The 17,527-nt window shown below is 33.6% G+C and overlaps 3 protein-coding genes and 1 pseudogene across 4 annotated transcripts; all 4 read right to left on the bottom strand.

Annotated features, from left to right (window-relative positions):
• Positions 1-1,041: 1,041 nt before the first annotated feature.
• LOC21409837 (stress response protein NST1) lies at positions 1,042-3,177 on the bottom strand. 2 transcript variants are annotated; one of them, XM_024173864.1, is made up of 2 exons: positions 2,991-3,177; positions 1,042-2,713 (listed from the first exon to the last, which is right to left on the bottom strand). In XM_024173864.1, the coding sequence occupies exon 2, from the start codon at positions 2,583-2,585 to the stop codon at positions 1,380-1,382; it is 1,206 nt and encodes a 401-aa protein (XP_024029632.1). In that variant the 5' UTR covers positions 2,586-2,713; positions 2,991-3,177; the 3' UTR covers positions 1,042-1,379. The 2 variants fall into 2 exon arrangements, with proteins under 2 accessions (XP_024029632.1, XP_010109015.1); XM_010110713.2 differs by having other exon boundaries at positions 1,042-2,665.
• A 2,865-nt stretch (positions 3,178-6,042) lies between these two features.
• Positions 6,043-7,441, bottom strand: LOC112094012 (annotated as a pseudogene).
• Positions 7,442-8,787: 1,346 nt separating this feature from the next.
• Positions 8,788-10,604, bottom strand: LOC21409836 (protein C2-DOMAIN ABA-RELATED 4). The gene is made up of 3 exons (XM_024173811.1): positions 10,348-10,604; positions 9,592-9,687; positions 8,788-9,351 (listed from the first exon to the last, which is right to left on the bottom strand). The coding sequence occupies exons 1-3, from the start codon at positions 10,456-10,458 to the stop codon at positions 9,061-9,063; spliced, it is 498 nt and encodes a 165-aa protein (XP_024029579.1). The 5' UTR covers positions 10,459-10,604; the 3' UTR covers positions 8,788-9,060.
• Positions 10,605-13,827: 3,223 nt separating this feature from the next.
• On the bottom strand, positions 13,828-16,107 carry LOC21409835 (protein C2-DOMAIN ABA-RELATED 5). The gene is made up of 3 exons (XM_010110711.2): positions 15,891-16,107; positions 15,700-15,795; positions 13,828-14,462 (listed from the first exon to the last, which is right to left on the bottom strand). Exons 1-3 carry the CDS (start codon positions 15,987-15,989, stop codon positions 14,199-14,201), a joined length of 459 nt encoding a protein of 152 aa, XP_010109013.1. The 5' UTR covers positions 15,990-16,107; the 3' UTR covers positions 13,828-14,198.
• Positions 16,108-17,527: the final 1,420 nt, after the last annotated feature.

Here is a 17,527-nt window from a genome sequence, read left to right as displayed (position 1 = left end):
GAAACCTAGCCTCTGCCTCTACACTCACAAAACTACAATCTACGCCCCCCAAAGCCGGCAATTTCAACGGCGCTCTTCCCTCACCCGCATGCCTTCTCCTCTCGTAAGCCTAAATCTCCGCAAAGTCAACTCCACACCTACAAGACCAGATAGCACGGTTTAAACCTTAAGGGTGGTTCAGAGCAAAAACATCTTAAGGGTGATTTAAGCCTTTGCCTATGGTTTGATTCGACGGTTCAAAACTGTGTGGTTTGAGCCTTTTTGTTTTAAAACATGTGGATTTGAAAAGTGTGGTTTAGACCTTGGGTTCGAACCTTGAAAACTTGAGGGGCAGGTTGAGTTTAGAAATTGTTGGTTTTGAATGGTTTAAACGTCATTAAGAATTCATACCACTTTTTACTTTTTAGAAACAAACACTGATTTGAACATTGTTCATAGGTTCAAACCATGTAAACCCGTGAACCAATTTCAAATATATTTTTGTTGCAGGTTCTCTCTAGTACAGTTTATTAAAATTTGATTTTCTATGTTGCACACATGCCAAACTATAACCAAATATTTGATAGTTTATTTCGTACTGAAGAACGACTAAAACATGATATGGAGTACATGATGGAGACTCAAAAGAGTACCTTTTCATACCTTTTTAACCATGATATTTAGCTTTTTCATCTTCCATGGATGATCAGGTCTCGGGAGTTGTTTGAAATAATTAAAAAACACAATGTTTATAAAAGTTAAGAAAACAAACAGGGACAACAAAGAATACAAGGATCGTTCAACTGGATCTCCAAAAACCATCCTAAAATAAATTCTAGTAGAAACATGGAGGAGAGAGAATGACCAGAAAGAAAAGCAAGCATTGTTATGTTCTTCCACTTAATAGCCTTCTTTTTAATTTCCCATTTATCTTTACACTTCAATTTCACACTACAACAATTTTGTAATTTTTCATCGTCAGCTGGTAAAGCTTCATTTTAATGTCAAATGAAACTGTTATAAGAAACAATAGCAGGCTAAGAAGCATAACGACAACAAAGAAACTTTGAATGATGCAGATTTTTTTCATCCTCCTTTCTGGCCGTACAACGAATGACCGATATGCTATGTTGAGCATTCTGGTTAAACCCATTAAACAGAGAACAAAAATTAAAGCAACCGAATTGAGAAGAATATGTCATTCTAAATAATATAATAGGCATCTAAATAATTAAAGAATGAGAACATTGACCCTGCAAGTGGAGGTGTCAAGTCACACATTCCTCGAATCAATATTTGACAAACTATACAGATGCCATTATAAGATAAAAGTTAAAAAACAAAACAACTAATTTAACACTTAATATCTTATGTATGAGGAATTTAATTTATGTAACAGTCTATATGAACTCAGACGGCGAATTGGCATCAGGCTTTCCGTTGTCTCCCAATTCCCCCGGATGCTGTAAATTCTGCAGTATTTGTGGTGGCAAAGAGCCTAGACCGCCTCCCAACCCATCATTTGCCGACCCAAAAAACTGACAAACAAACCTGGCCATCATCCCCAGGACTTGTATTTGGTTCTGGCATGCCTCAGCCTGCATTTGCATCATTTGCTTCTCGTGCTCAATCTGCAAACCCACCATCCTCTCCCTCCATTCCATCTCTTCCTCCTCCCTCTTCTCCTCCACCCTCATCCTCCGCCGCCTCTCCTCCGCAAATTCTCGCTCCAATCTCACCCTCCTCTCGAATTCCCTCTTTGCCCACCTCGAATGCCTCTCTTCCAACTCAAATTCCCTATTGTCCAACCAATCTTCCTGCTCAATCCTCCTCTTCTCCTTCCTAAACTCCCCTTCTTCCCTCTTCTCCTCCCCTTTCTCTCTCCTGAACTCCCTCTCTCTCCTCCTCTCCTCCCTCTTCATCATCACATCCCTAAGCTCCAAAACCCCTGCGCCAACCAACCCCAACCTCCTCATCACTCCCAAACCCTTCTTCTTATTCTTCTTCGATTTCCCCGTCATTCCAAACCCTAAATCGCCAAGTTCACCATCACTTTCCTTAATTTCCTCTCCAACCTCACCGATGTCAGTATTAATGCTACCACCATCACCATCACCATCTTCTTCCTCCAATTCCTCTTCCTCTTCTTCTTCCTCTTCTCCTTCTTCTTCCTCTGAATCCTCACAATCAATCTCAACCCCCAAGTCCCCACAGTACCCAAAAACATCCACATTTTCACACAACAACCTCTTTCCCTTGGATTCCAACTCCACGTCACCGAAGACTTCCTTGTACTTCAAGAAATTCTCCCAGTGGTTCTCGCCATCCTTCCAATTGAACTCATCATCAGAGATTCTAATCTTCTGCTTGACACCAAGATACTGGTGGCGCATGTTCTGGACCTTTATGGAGACGTCACGCCAGGACCACTGGAAGGGGAAGGCAACGGGATCAGAGACATGGTGGGCGGCATTTACATGGTCAGCGATGGGCTTGAACTTCTTCTCCCGGGTTTTCAGCTTCGCAAGAGCACCCGAGTTTAGGAGCTCCGAGTACTTGGTGAGCAACGTTTGCTCTTCCTGCTCAGACCATTTCTTGCGCTTCATTGCTCAAGCAAGAGAGATTGAGGGCCTTCGAATTACACTCACATCCACTGAAATTCTCACTTACGCTTTTTATCAAACACCTAGAGTGCATCAAAAATCCTCTTTAAGTCCTTATAAATCATCCAAACCTATTCTAACATCAAGTAAAATCAGATATCAAACTCGAATTGCGGTTTTGTAAACCTAAAAACGATCAACTAGAATTGCAGAATTGAGGAACTAATAAAGAAACACAACAACTCAGATTTGAACTAAAAACTGAACTATGAAATTGATCAGAAGAAATCAGAATCATTTGTCACAAAATTGAAATATTGGGAGTGGATCCGAAAGACATTTCATAAATTCATTTGTGAAATCAAAGAAGATGAAAGTGAGAAATACGTATAGGAAAGAGAAACATACAGCTTAAGATGTCGTCGCGGAACACGCCGGATCAGTACCACGGCGACGGCGACGGCGACGGCGACGGCGACGGCGATCTCGACTCCTCTCCGCCTCCGGTGACGTGCAACAAGGAAGAGCTGAGCTTGGACTCTAAATTTACGTGTTTTCTGATTAGTTTTCCTGAAATACCCTCACATAAGTAACTTTTTATTTTTTTTATGGCGTGGGCCTATAATTCTCACTTTATTTAAAAAATAAAATCACCAAAATTTGAATTTTAGTAAACACGCGCACAAATTCACACAGTTAGCCACTTTATTTAAAAAATAAAATCACTACTTTATAATACTTAGACTGATGTGACACCTTTAAAATTTAACACATACGTACCAAAACACTCAACACACTAAATATACACGTGCGAAGCATGTGACTTTAACTCGTGTTCTAAAAAAGAAAAGAAAAGCAAACAGAAAAACAAAAAGAAAAATAAAAACAAATGTCATTTTCTTTTTTCTCTTTTTTTTTTTCCTTTTTGAATTAGAATTAAGTATTCGAAGTTTTGAACTATACATAATGTGATGGATTTAAAAATAAAATTACCACTAGATTCTATCATTTATTAGATTGAATCTGAAACGAAAGTAGAATTTTTTGAGAATGACGTTGATACTATTTGTTAGTTTATCAATCTATCTAAAAAGTTTAAGCTGTTAGGAGGTGGACCAACAATAATTTTATATTTTAACACCATTTATAACATAAGATTGTGTTTGATTGTTCTTCTTAGAAAGATTATTATTATTATTATTATTATTATTATTATTATTATTATTATTGTTTTGATATATGAGGTGGGACCAAAAACTTGTTGATAATTTTATAACGCAAGTGCACGTATCGATAACAAGTAATATAATATGAGATAAAGTATCGCTCCCACGGAGAATTATTACTACAATCGTTAAATATTAAATTAGACCACCTCAACTTTATTTAAACAATAAAATAGAATAATAAGTAAAAGAAAATAATGAGTTCACAGAGAGCAAAATGTAAATTAAAGAATCTTCCGATGTCAAGTAGAAATACCCCCCTTACCCTAACTCACTATATTCCTATGAGAATTAGATTAAGAAAGGTTCATTAAGCATAGGCCCCTCTTATTGGCTACACATGTTACGTAGGTATATTCCTATCCTACATAAGCTTAAGGCTTCCATATCTTAATCATGTGTCATTCTATCTAAGGCTAAACACAAAAATCCCTTTTCCAAGTTCATTAAGGTTACCACATCAATCTAATTAGTGATCAATTAATTAGAAGCATTAAGCACAAGGTAGAATAAACAACTCAACATGAGGTGGGAGGAATGCAACCATTTTTAAGTCGGATTTAAGGTGAATGACTCAAACTCTCAACTTAGAAAATTTATTTAGAGTACAAGAGAAATAATAAAGCTCTGTTTAATTATGTTTCTTAAAATATATTTCGAGTACAGGAAATAATTAATAATAGTTTATGAATAATTAATTCATAAATAATAAGATCATATATTGGTAAATGATTAGTAAATTCAAGGGATTTCAGCATAATCACCGAAAGCGGAGCCATGGTATGGGCCTGCATGTAGCTTAATTGGGGTTAGTGGCAGAGCGAGTTATTTTCAAAATGTTTAGTTATTTATGAGTTCAAATTTTTGAACTGTAAATTTATAAAATATATATAGTATTATAATTATATATATATTAATAATTTATTATTATTATTAAAATAATTATCATTTCGTAAATTTCATAATTAATTAAGCTCAAATACATTTCGTATATATTTGCACTTATATATCAATGAAAATTTAGCGCTTCCATTTGGATTCTATTCTTAAATTATGCTTGCAACCACATAAATAAACTATTTACTCACGTAAAAATATAAAACTTGACTGTTCCCTGTGTTTTTTGTTATAAAATTTGTTATTTCCTAGCCTAATTAAAATCAAGCTTCCAAAACAAAAACAAGTCTCCATTATTTTACATTTTTAAGATCTTGGGTTAATCTTAAAAATGGTCCTGAATCTATGTTGTCAATTCCACTTCAGTCCATCCCTTTTAAAATGTCTCGAACTCCATCCATGATCTATCAACTTGTTTAGGTTTTAGTCCTTTTTATCAGTTAGGTGTTAAAAACAGGATGCACATGATACTAATAGTAAATATAGAACACGGAATATGCACGTGATTCTAAAGCAAAAATGTAAATTAACACTCTTCTAATTGAATATCGCCGATATTTTATCCCTTTTTTATACCCAACTGATGAAAAGTACTAAAACCGAAATAAGTTGATAGATTAGGAATGGAGTTTGAGACATACAAAAAGTAATGGACTAATAAAGTCATTTGCATCAATATCGATATTTTAACTCTTAGAATAAAAAGAAGGGGGATCCTGCTTAATTATGAAAAAAGAGACTACCGGCTCAGATGAAAACATTAATCTCCAATTCTCCATTTAGAGACAGCAAAGCAAAACAGAAGAAAAGCATCAAACGTAGTAAGTAAGTGACCAAATTATCAAATGGGCAATTAAGATTTCGAATTTTTTGAACTCCTCTTGTTCCATTAAAAATACAAAGGTTTAGACTAATATTAGGTCAACAACAAAATCAACAATTTCCTTGTAGTGAATGTGAATGTGATGATTTTTACTTGAGAGAGGTCTGCTGCCTGCCATCTGGGATTGCAAACAGAAGTAGAGGTTTTGAAGGCCTAGAGTACTAAGGCACACCACATCTGAAGCATCCTTTCATCTGAAGTCTCTTTTTTTAGTACACGGATTAAGAACATCAAGGAAATCCTCTCCTTCTTCAAGCTGCAATGACAAGTCAAAGACAACAAAACTTGAGTAGTGGTTCAACAGACTCACCCTGGCTAGGCTAAGCAACAAAAGGGAACGCAACGCAGTTACACACTTCAAGGAAATAGAGGCGTACGGTAATTATTGATTGATTCACACATACCTTCTTCTTTGTGATTAAATAATCAAACTCCACTAGCGAGATGAACTGAATCATCTTGCCTGCTCGAGAATAAACTGGATCAATGCTTCAATTTTCAGACCTCTACGCACAATCCCTTAAACGGTTGGAAAGTGAGGATCACCCCACCCATCAACCCTTCCATTCTGGACGAACCATAGAAGCTTACGCTTGCTGAGAACTGTATAAACCATATTCAGCCGACTAAATTCATATATATGAACCTTCCTTATACCCATGTCCACTTGAATCCGATAATACTGCACATTGCGATCGTGGTACTCGCTAGATCGAAGAGCATGAGTTATACCCTCTGAAGCATCAACAAAAGGACATGCAAAGTCATAGGTTGGGTATATCTTGTACTTGGACCCAATCCTATGATGAGGAATTGGGTTGCAACGGTAATAACCGGATCTCTAAGCGATTTGTTGGGTTCCTGCATATCCAACTTCCCCCGGACACAACACTGCAGACCCCTTTCAGATCCTGCAATCAATTCCTTCCACAATTTCAGATTCTCCTCCACGCTGTTGTTTCTACATTTTGATTCAATGCCATCCATTCTTTCTTTCTGCATTTCCTCACGTGGGGTGTCGTCAACATATGCTTTACCCTGGCGAATCAAGTTTTCAGCCATTTCTATCAGCTGAGGGAAATAATCTGAAGTATACATAACAGTCTCATACTTGATGCCCAAAGCCTCGATATCCTTCAGAAGATTTTCCACAAACTCATTGCTTTCTTTTGCAGGATTTGTGTCATCAAAACGCACGATAACTTGTCCTTGATACCGCTGAGCGAAATATTGTTTCAACAGTGCTGCTTTTAAGTGCCCAATGTGAAGATAACCACTGGGCTCTGGAGCAAATCGTAATAGCACTTTTCCAATCTCGGCATCAGGAAGATCTACTTCAGATGAAGATTTGCTGCCCCCCGATTTAGAAACATCTCAATTTACATACACTCTTTGTGGATTGATTGACACCTTGAACCTCTTAGAAATTTACATTTTACATTTTATATTTTACACATCGTTCATTCGCAAGGTAATAAACAGTTAACAATTTACATTTTACACTTAGAAATTCTAATTTTATACCTGCAAGACCCGGCCAGATTGCTACATCTGCAATTGATAAATTATGACCGACCAAAAATGTATGCCCTCCTAATAAATATTCGTCGACATATTTGCATGCATTCTCAAATGCAGAACTTGATGACAGGACAGGAGCATATTCCAGCCATTCATCAATCTTGAGGAAGAGAAAAAAAAAAAAAAAAAAGAAAAGTAAGCATTAGCAATACACTGCATCATCAAACTTTACTTGAAGAGATTTATGGAAATTAAATCACCTGGCTAGATTCCTATGCATTCGATCCATATAAATATAAATTAGGGGTGATCCCACCAAGATATCGAAGTAATATAATTATAGCAAGCAAAAGATGAAAAATTAATGTGACAGATTATCAGCAATACACTGCATCATCAACTGAATTGATATTACAACTTTAAAATCATCCCAGACCAGTTAAATATGATTAAATTTACCCAGCCAATTAAGTAACATTTAGAGTGGCATTTATAGACATCTAAACTATGAAACGATAGATCAATAGATCATGATCAAGTCAAAGTAAGAGGGAAAAAAAAAAACATCTTACTAAGTAGTAAGTACATGTACCAGTACGTACATTCCATTCAATATGATCTATTATCAACATCAACATGACCATGACCATGACGAGTATTATCAACATGACCGACGAAGTGAACTGGAAATGACCAAATAAGAAGAGAAGTGAAAAAAATAAATAAATTACATGCTTCTACTATTCACAATAGCTTTGAAGAAACATTAACTAAAAACTTACATGCTTCACAGCTACAACCAAAAAAAAATATAGCACACCGATGTCAAACTGACACTTAAAGTAACAGAGAAATGAGATAAATATTTATTAGAGTACACGAGTCTAGATTTTTACATTTTATTTTTAATTAATACCTTTTTTAATCAAATAGTTATATTAACTAAAAGGGTATAACTAAGAATAATGAATAAAAATTTAAATTCATGCATGTTAAGGGTAAGTTAAAAGTAATTTTCTCCAACGTAACGAACAAGGTAAAGTTTGAGTGGTTTACAAAATGAGGCAGGGGATTGTTAGAGGGATTTCTTTTTTCTATCGAGAAAAAGAGGCAGGGGATTATTAAAGACATACTGAAGCTAAATTTGTTGTATGTTTTTCTAATTAGAATAGTTTTAGTGTTAGCTTAACTGAGTTGGTAAAATCTAATGATTCAAATTGGATTTCGCCTTCACTAAAATTGTAGTACGATTAGCAAAAGGATTGTGGTACGATTATAAAAATAAAAATAAAAATAAAAAAGAAGAAGAAGAAAAGAAAGAAAGAGATCTAATTAGTATGCAACTTTAGTGTGGTATATCATACACACGTGTGTGTTGGATAAAAATTCATAAAATGAAGAATATGATACTTGATGAGATTCCAAAATTAGTTAAGACTCTCATTTACATTTATTGTATGTATATGAGATTACATTGGAGAGAACCAATCTTAAACCATATAAACAAAGTAAAATAACTTAACTCAAACTCATAATGCAGATTTCATATTCCATATAAAGCGAAGAAGATTTATACATTCTGCATGATTTAATTACAAAGCCATTAAAGACGAAACTTCCGCTACAGACGAAGAAACTAAAAATGAAAGCAACAAACTACTAATTATCTGAAAAAAAAAAAAAAAAAAAAGACAAAAGACAAAAGACTTATTTCCACACTATTGGTTACTCAATACCTAATACACCATACAAAGCATAAAACTGGATTGGACTATCAGGATACACACACACACACACACACACATATATATATATATATATGTTTGTATAGGCGTAAACTCCTATTGATTGTCCAAAATGGTTGTGATGCTTAAAAACTTATTTCTGTAGAGAAATTTGACAGAAACAGAAACTTGGGGGATTTTTTAGTTTTTTAATTTTTGTTTGGTTTTCACAGACCCCTTGAACCAGGAATGTCAATCCACTCCAATTGAAGTTCAATTTCACCACTCTCAACATTTCTGAGTCGGAGACAGAGGTTTTGGACCAATTTGCCATCAGTCCATAGAATGCGACTCTCTTCAGCGAGGCAGTTTTGTCTACTTGGATGGACTTTCGTGATAATTGTTCCACTTGGCAGTCCTGCCAAACGCATCTTTAGGGCCTCTATGAATGGCCCAATTTCAAACTCGGCGTCTCCCATTTTGTCATCAAGGGAAAATGTGTCCTTGTCATACACCAACTGCAAAATAGAAAGACCATTTTGTATACTGTTATTAGCAAATGGGGTCAAAAAGAGGGGGTGAGAAAAGGGAAGGAAAAATTGTGGATCCCTTTTTTTTTTTTTAATTCTCATGCAACCGAATATCCTAAATGATGGTTTAGAATTATATCCTAGTGGTAAATTTTTTTTCGTACCTAGATAAAATAGAAATTTTTCTCTTCTTTTTGTGAGAAAAAAAATGTAGATTGGAGGGCTTACAAGATGAATTGGAAGTGTTGGATCTGCAATTGAGAGTGTCAAATCCTCATTCCACTCGGGATTCACGCATTTATTTACCACTCGTGTCTTCAATTTCTGCATGATTATATTTGAGAAAAATAGACCATAATAAGCAAATTTTTTAAAAAGAACAAGGAATGAACATTAGTACATCACCACAAGAAAGTAGCAATTAAAGATGTTAAATTCTTGAATCCTTAAGATGGAAATTAAAAAGTAAAACAAAGAAAAAAAAACAATTACCTATAGCTATCTGATTTTGTCTAGAACTAGTTTGTGGATACTAGTTACCAAAGAGAAACAGAATATTCTGGAACAAAAATAAATAAATAAAACCCTAGAAGTTTCCCAATCTGTAAAGGCGTTAAGAGACTATTTAGCTCCAAGTACAATAATTTATTATTTATCCAAAGAAAGAAGAAAAACTCCAGTAAAACACAGTAACGGAATTTAACCCAAAAAAAAAAAAAAAACACAAAACGTTTTCTCTACACAATTAAAGGGTTGATCCTAACAGTCGAGATTTTTAATTTTTAATTTTTTTTGAATTGCATCCGTTAAGAATATGAAAACTGGAAAGTCTTATATCCTGAGTGACAGAGTAGACTAAAACAGAGATTGATCAACAAGTCAAAACACAAAGCATCCCAAAATCCACATAAAACCCAAGACTAAAACATCAAAACCCCAGAAACCCAGAAGAGAATTGGATCAAAAAGACAAAACTAAAATTACCTGCTTGCCCATTTTGATGACAACGTAAGGATCACTGCTTACAACATCTCTAATAGCGAGGTTGACTCCTCTGTTGACATGAATTCTCAGAAGTCCCATGAGAAGTTCCATTTTTCTTTTTTGAAGAAGAAAGAAGAAAAGAGAGAGAAAATGATGAGGAGAGAGAGATTGAAAGAAAAAAAGCTGTTCGTTTTTTTTGCAAAGAAAGAAAGGACGGGACAGGGTTGTGATGGTGAAGTTGAAAGACGAAGGCGGCCAATAACTTTTGGATGCAAAGTTGTAATTTCAACTGCCAATTTATATACACCAAACGCCCTGTCTTTTTCTTATCATTTATCAATTTCAGCAACAACAAAAATTCAATTAATTTAGTCTAACGATTTTATGATGAGACAATGACTCGTTGATTAATTAAATTAACGGCAACGATTCTTTTAGGCTTTGGTTTGCTAAGTGAAAAAGAAAGATGAATTGAGGTGAGAAAAATGAAGAGACAAGGGAGAGAGGATCATTCTATTATTGCCTTTGATGTGGGTTTCTTTTCTTATTTAATCCTTTTTATATTGACAGTCATTAAAACTGAGGTACGAATTAACTTTAACAAGTAACATTAGAAACTGAATACTGTGTGTAAATTGACAATTTATTGAACACATTTTTTTTTAAATGTGATTTTCATTAAGTTGAAACCAGTAACATACTATAAAAATAATTAATTTTTGGTATATATATATATTTTATGCCAACTTATGATAATAAAATATTTTGCTGTTATAAACTCTTTTTTTTTTTTTTGGCTAATTGTTATAAACTATCATTTGACCAATCAATATTGCGTTCAAGTTTCAACTAATACTTTAGCACCAAAATAATTGGTGCACAATATTTCTAATAAAAAGATGGTATCTTAGCACTGATATTTTTTTTTTTTAAAAAAAAAAGGAAATTGCACTCTAACTTATGTTAGAAAAATAAATTCTTTTGGAACTAAAATTTGGTGAATCATATAGTAATGATCTCATTGTTACTAGTAGTATATATTATTATTAGATTGGGGAGCTGAATGAGCAAGGAAGGGAACACGCGTAACAGCGTATGTCGTGGATGGTGGGGAATTTATTGACTGAGTCAGTTGATATTTGGTCCCCTATGCGAAGTGATCCATTTCAGCTTCAAGTTTGACTTTCATTTGAGCCTTCAATTTTGTCTAAACCAACCGCCCAAGTCAGTCAGCACCTACACAAAAAGGTCACAGAAATACATGAACGTAGTCAAAGAGATTCGGCCAATAATTTAGATTAGTCTTCATATATAAATATAATACCATGGCTATAGCCTCAGGGTTTTTTAATTTTAACTCCTGACTCGTTGTGTTGTTTTTTAGGTTTTTAATTAGAACTAAACTTGCTGCACTATTTGGATATATATATATATATATATATATATATATATATATACACACACACACACACACATGTATATATATGGAGTTATTGCGGGTATCGTAAAAAATACTAATTTGCTTGCCCTTTAGGAATTTCTCATGCTTTTAAAGCGGAATTGATGGAGATTTTAATTTTACTACTGTGGAAATTTGCCAAGTCCTTTATTAGTTGGGAAAATCTTTCGTTCGATATTATTGTTGATTTGTTGAAAATTAGTAGAAGTTCTTTAGATCCTCTGACAGTTCATGAATTACTATTCTTAATTATATATATACATTCTATTAGCCGAAATAGTGGATAATACAAAAAGAGGAACAAGGTAAGGAAGAACAAAACTGAAATTCATACAATTGTAATTCAACCTTTTTACCAAAACTCAGAAATGAAAGTTGTAAGGATGTCAAGGCACGTGAACCACGTTTTTCTTAAAACAGATTCGTCCCCTCCAGTGAGTGCTTGAGGCAACGTAGGACGTCCGTCTCGCAGGATACAACGATAACGACAGTAGTTCGATGCACTATCGGAACCGTCCGGCGAATAAGAACTAAAACTTACCTCTATCACCAAAAACGGAACAACAAGAACTACACAAGGAATTTCGGAAAAACACAAGAAACGAGAGAAATAGATGAGAATGCTCTGTGGAGGTGTATTTTTTCAAGGCTGGGGAGGTCCCTTTATATAGCCTGCCCGTGAGGGATGTTACAATGTTGTAATGAAGGTGAATAAAAGCAATTTATTCACGGTTTGATGGAGCTTCAATTCTGAGGTTACAACCTCTGAAATTTCTAGATGTATCTGCTCATAAACAGTCTAAATTCGGAGGTTTAATGTCAAATCAATGGTTATTGCTGCAGTTTCCAAACCCTTCACTAATGCAGACTTAAACATCCACTAATGCAGCAATTTCGGATTCAAATTTTAGTTGAAAACTCGCAGAAAGCGAGTTTTCCGATCCGGCATTCGTGTCCGCAGGCGCACACATTAGGCCCCAACCCGCCGGGATCGTGATTCGCACCTTTGGGCCTCATCCGAATATGGGCCTCAAAATGGGCCTTTAAAATGGCTTAACAAACCATTTTTCTAACACATTCTATTAGTTATAGTGCTTAACAGTAGTGTTAGAATTAAGCATTTTTTAGAATAATTATCATTTGCGTGTGTATAGTAAGTTCACAGTTTTTTTTTTTTTTTTGGGTGAACGTTCACAGTACTTACCATTCCATATAGTAAGTTCACAGTATTCGTGAAGCATGTTTTTATAATCTTTTTTTTTTTTGTCTGCTAATGATGTCACGATAATACATATATTATCCAACAAAATATCAATACGTATCATTTCTCGGAATCTATGCAACTATAGATGTCAGGGTTACCTATAAATAATTCCATGGACGCCAACCGATATATAATCAATCTAATAAAAGCACGAAACGAACAAAATATAAGTTGGTGAAGCTTAACTATAGTTTATAATGAGGTGTCACTCGATTAAATTTAAATGGAAAATGAGGACTTGAAAATGTGTTAGAATTATAACATTTGGCGTGCTTTCAGTACCAAGTTAGGAAAATTAGAATTAACGTTATTGGATCTACTTTTAAAATGAAAAATTGAAAAACTGTCGTTTACCTCTTTATATTCATTGTGTTTTGAAGATAAGCATCAAAGCCTTTAGGAAATTATAGATGAAGTCGAATAACTTTTGTCATAATCATTCAAAAGAATACAGCGAACCTGTTCTTTTGTTATGAACTTCTTTCATTCTGCAGAACATGAGTTCTATAAGTCATAAGAAGAAAAATGACCCCCCTTTTAATGGCAAAAAAACAAAAACTATTAGTAAGCAAGTAATTAAAATGCTAATACCTCTTTCTTCCTATACAAGCATTTGAAAGCAGATTCGGTAAATGAAATGAAAATCATATAATTATTTTTGTCAACTTAACAAAAACAGTCTCAAAGAGGAAAACTCAAAGGGATGAGATCTCCACCTTTAAACAATCAAGTCTAAGTTATTACTCTGTCAAAACAGTAAACCAGAACCCCCAATTCATTTACTGGACAATTTGGGGAAAGCAAGAACTTCACAATGTTTTAGTCTTGTACAAAGTAGAAGAAAAGCCTTTATAGGATTGCTATACAATATACAATAACAACAAATTACAGTAGTACTACAGTTGAAGAATCACACTGAGTCAACAATTTCAACTCTGTTAATCACATCCCGGTCCACAACTGGGAAGGGGAAAAAATAAATAAAAGCTTAGTTCTGAGTCTTATAAACAAAAGATTGTCAACACAATAATCATAGAAGAGGGACTAAAGGGATGTGTGTGTATAGGATGAATGAACATAGAAACGGAGAGAGAGCTTGGAATCTAAAAGCCCTGGAGACGTAGATCATCAGGCCGACAGCTGTAGCTCCACTTCGCCACACTCGACATTTTGCAGTCGGAGAATCATGTTCTGCACAATTCTTCCACCCGACCAGACTATGCAGCTCTCCTCAGTGAGGCAGTTTTGCTTGGTCGGTTGCACTTTTGAAAGTGTGATGCCATCCGGGACGCCCTTTAAATGCATCTTTGAGGCTTTAAGAAATGGAGCAACGTCGATGTCTGCATCTCCCATCTTGTCATCGAAACTGAATGTGTCTTTGTCATACACACACTGCATAATGTTAAACAAAATCGTCATCACTTGCTGCTTTGCACCTTTTTTTCACTTTATTTGTAAAATTGAAATGAAGCGTCCTCTGAATATGTTGCTTAAGAGATTCATTCTAAAATATTTTTGTCACTTTTAGACAAAAAATAAAATAAAATAAAATAAAATTGAAAAGTGTCGCCAAACCAGGCAAATACACATAAAAACTGTAATGCTGTAGCCTAGATTTGGTATCAATACCAATACGGAACGCATGTCTAGCACACTCGTTTCGTTTCATATTAACCACTTATGTACTCTCCATAGAATAAACTCCACAACTTCTCTTACAATAAATAGCTAATGGTAGAATTGTTATACAAACATGATAAGATCTTGAGTTCAACCCAAATTTATCATCAAATATTGGATCTTTAATTGGTTTGGGTTTATAATTTAATGTTCACCAATTGAACTTGTCAATTAACATTTGTGTGCATAATTGCCTATTGTCTAATATAAGTGTTAGAATATAAGATAAGTGTTAAAATATAAAAAACCAATCTCCTAATAGCTTAATAAACTTTCGGGCTTAATCATTAAACTGACAAATTGAAAGACTTACATTCATCTTTATTTATTATACTAGTTGAAGAACATGTGCTATGCATGTGGGAGTAATCGTATATTAAGTTTTAATTATTGTGTTATTATTAAAAGTATATGAAAGTTCAAAAAAAATAAAATTTAAAAAAAATTAAGTTTTAGGACAAGTAGTAAAAAACGATTAAAAAATGGCTAAAATGAAAGGGAAAAAAACCTTAGAAAGGTTCAAAAAAAAAAAAAATTGTAACGACACTGTTACTATCCGCGCTTTTTCGACCAAAACGGCCTTATTTTGATACAAAAAATTCGTGAACATAAAAGAGTTTCTCAGGATGAAAAAAACAAAAAAAGGAGAAAAATCAAAAGCAAAAAAAAGAAAAAAAAAAAAAGAGTAAACAGTGAAAATACTATTTATAAGAGGTGATTTTCAACTAAAATTACCTCGTTTCAATTGAATCTAGTGAATGGTATTGACATCTTTATCTCTATATATTGTTATAGATTATGAGTAAACATGACAATTCCCAATTTGTAAGCAGCAAAAATAAAAAATACAAAAAAAAAAAAAAAAAAAAAAAAAAAAAAAAAAAAAAAAAAAAACTAAATGAAAAGAAAGAAGCTCCAGATGTTGCAAGGATCTATAAATAATACTTACAAGATGAATCGGAACATGTGAATCAGAAACAGAAATGTTAAAACTCTGATTCCACTCAGGATTCACGTTTCCCTTTATCACCCGAGTCTTCAGCTTCTGCAGCAACAAATAAGCAAAATTGATTTTAAAGTCAACCAAACTTCATTCAAAACCCAGAAACCCAAGAAAATATATTATAATGGCGAACAAACCTGGTTGCCCAATTTGAGAACAACATAAGGGTCGCTGGTTACGATGTCTCTAACCGCAAGATTTACTCCTCTCTGGATGTGCATCTTCAGCAAAACCATTATTATTATTTCTCTGTTGGAACCAAAATGATCTATAGAGAAAGAGAGAGACTTAAATAGAACTCACAATAATGTCTTTTTATTTCTTAGTTCTTAGCCATTAAGGATTGACTGTTGACGCGTAGTTTGAGATTGTTTATTTCTCTACGTTACTAATGTATTCATGTGTTTTACAGTCGACACGGAAGTTATAAAAGTCGTGTCAGGTGAGATAGTGTGGATTGTATGCATTGGTTTGACAGGGTCATCAAGATAATAGTTTTCGAAGCTTCCTTTTTTGCTGATAATGTTTTTGAAGCTTCCTTGCTCTCAACTCTGAATTTCTTTCCTTTTTTGCATTAAATTCTATTTTGATCCCAAATTTACGGATGAATTCTATTTTGATTCTAAAATTAAGGATCCGTTTGGAAACTGAGTTCAAACCAGATTTTAAATTTTTTGTAATATGAAACTTGAGTGATTTAAATCCTCAGACCAAATAAGTAGTTGAATGTTTTTCACATAAGAAACAGCCTGTCAAGTTGTAAATTTATAGTGCATTTTAAAAACTCATAATTTGATCTCAATAATCAAAATTTTGCAACTTCAGAATTTAAAACAAACTTTTAATAAATGAAAACGAGATATTTTATAATTTCAATCAATGTAGCTACGTCCTTTTCAATTCATGCAACTTGAATTGGCATTTTCTCCGCCATAATTATTATAAAAAGAATTCACAATAATTAGCCTTAAGCAAAATATATAAATATATGTATCACAATAATTAGCCTTAAGCAAAAAATATAAATATATGTATGTACATATCTTTTATAAAATTTATAAACATTTTGTACCGTCCTATAGTCTTTCCACAATCAAGAATTCATTAAAAACGAATGGAAAAAGCACGTGACCATTTAATGTAGGCAACGTGGGCAAACAGCTGTCTTTTTTAAAGAAATCAAAACTCATCCTTTTTAACTTCTTTCATTTTACTTTTGCATAAGTGTCTCCGGTCAACCGTTTTATAAGATTAATTTTTTAACTGTTAAATTTAATAAAAATTAAATAAGATTAAAATTATCGGTTACTGATATTTTCTGATCCTATAAGGAGAAAACATAATTTTTACAAAACACGTTTTAACAATATAGAGAAAACACGTTTCATTTTCTTTCCTCCATTTATTTTTCCATAACTTGTGATTAAAAAAAATTACTACTAATATTTAACAAAACATAATTTTTATTAATACCAGGGTGACTTTAACAATATAGAGATAGCTAATTTATTGTTTATAATACGCTATTAATTCGTTGCCTCGACTTTCTACTAACAATTTTAAATTTTTATTGTGATTAAAAGTAATTTAGAATTTCCTCAACAAAAAAAAAAAAAAAGTCAGAAGAAGGTGAAGACAGACTTGTATTGGAGGAATTGGAATGCTTGCTTTCTTCTGTATAAGTGTTTATTTTTTAGAGTTTCTCCTGTGACACCAAAAAAAATAAAACCTACTGGTAGTTTTATTTTTAGCCGTTAGATTTATATTAAAAATT

Source organism: Morus notabilis, unplaced genomic scaffold (genome assembly GCF_000414095.1).
Source record: "Morus notabilis unplaced genomic scaffold, ASM41409v2 Scaffold518, whole genome shotgun sequence".
Classification (NCBI taxonomy): Eukaryota; Viridiplantae; Streptophyta; class Magnoliopsida; order Rosales; family Moraceae; genus Morus; species Morus notabilis.
This window is presented reverse-complemented; position numbering and strand designations above follow the sequence as displayed.

Bases quoted from the DNA above. Each gene is read 5' to 3' on its own strand.
- LOC21409837 (XM_024173864.1), bottom strand. From the start codon at position 2,585: ATGAAGCGCAAGAAATGGTCTGAGCAGGAAGAGCAAACGTTGCTCACC.
- LOC21409836 (XM_024173811.1), bottom strand. From the start codon at position 10,458: ATGGAACTTCTCATGGGACTTCTGAGAATTCATGTCAACAGAGGAGTC. The intron at 9,688-10,347 runs GTAATTTTAGTT...ATAATCATGCAG, and splicing joins TCATCAAAATGGGCAAGCAG to AAATTGAAGACACGAGTGGT. The intron at 9,352-9,591 runs GTAAGCCCTCCA...TCTATTTTGCAG, and splicing joins CAACACTTCCAATTCATCTT to TTGGTGTATGACAAGGACAC.
- LOC21409835 (XM_010110711.2), bottom strand. From the start codon at position 15,989: ATGGTTTTGCTGAAGATGCACATCCAGAGAGGAGTAAATCTTGCGGTT. The intron at 15,796-15,890 runs GTTTGTTCGCCA...TTGTTGCTGCAG, and splicing joins TTCTCAAATTGGGCAACCAG to AAGCTGAAGACTCGGGTGAT. The intron at 14,463-15,699 runs GTAAGTATTATT...AACATTATGCAG, and splicing joins CACATGTTCCGATTCATCTT to TGTGTGTATGACAAAGACAC.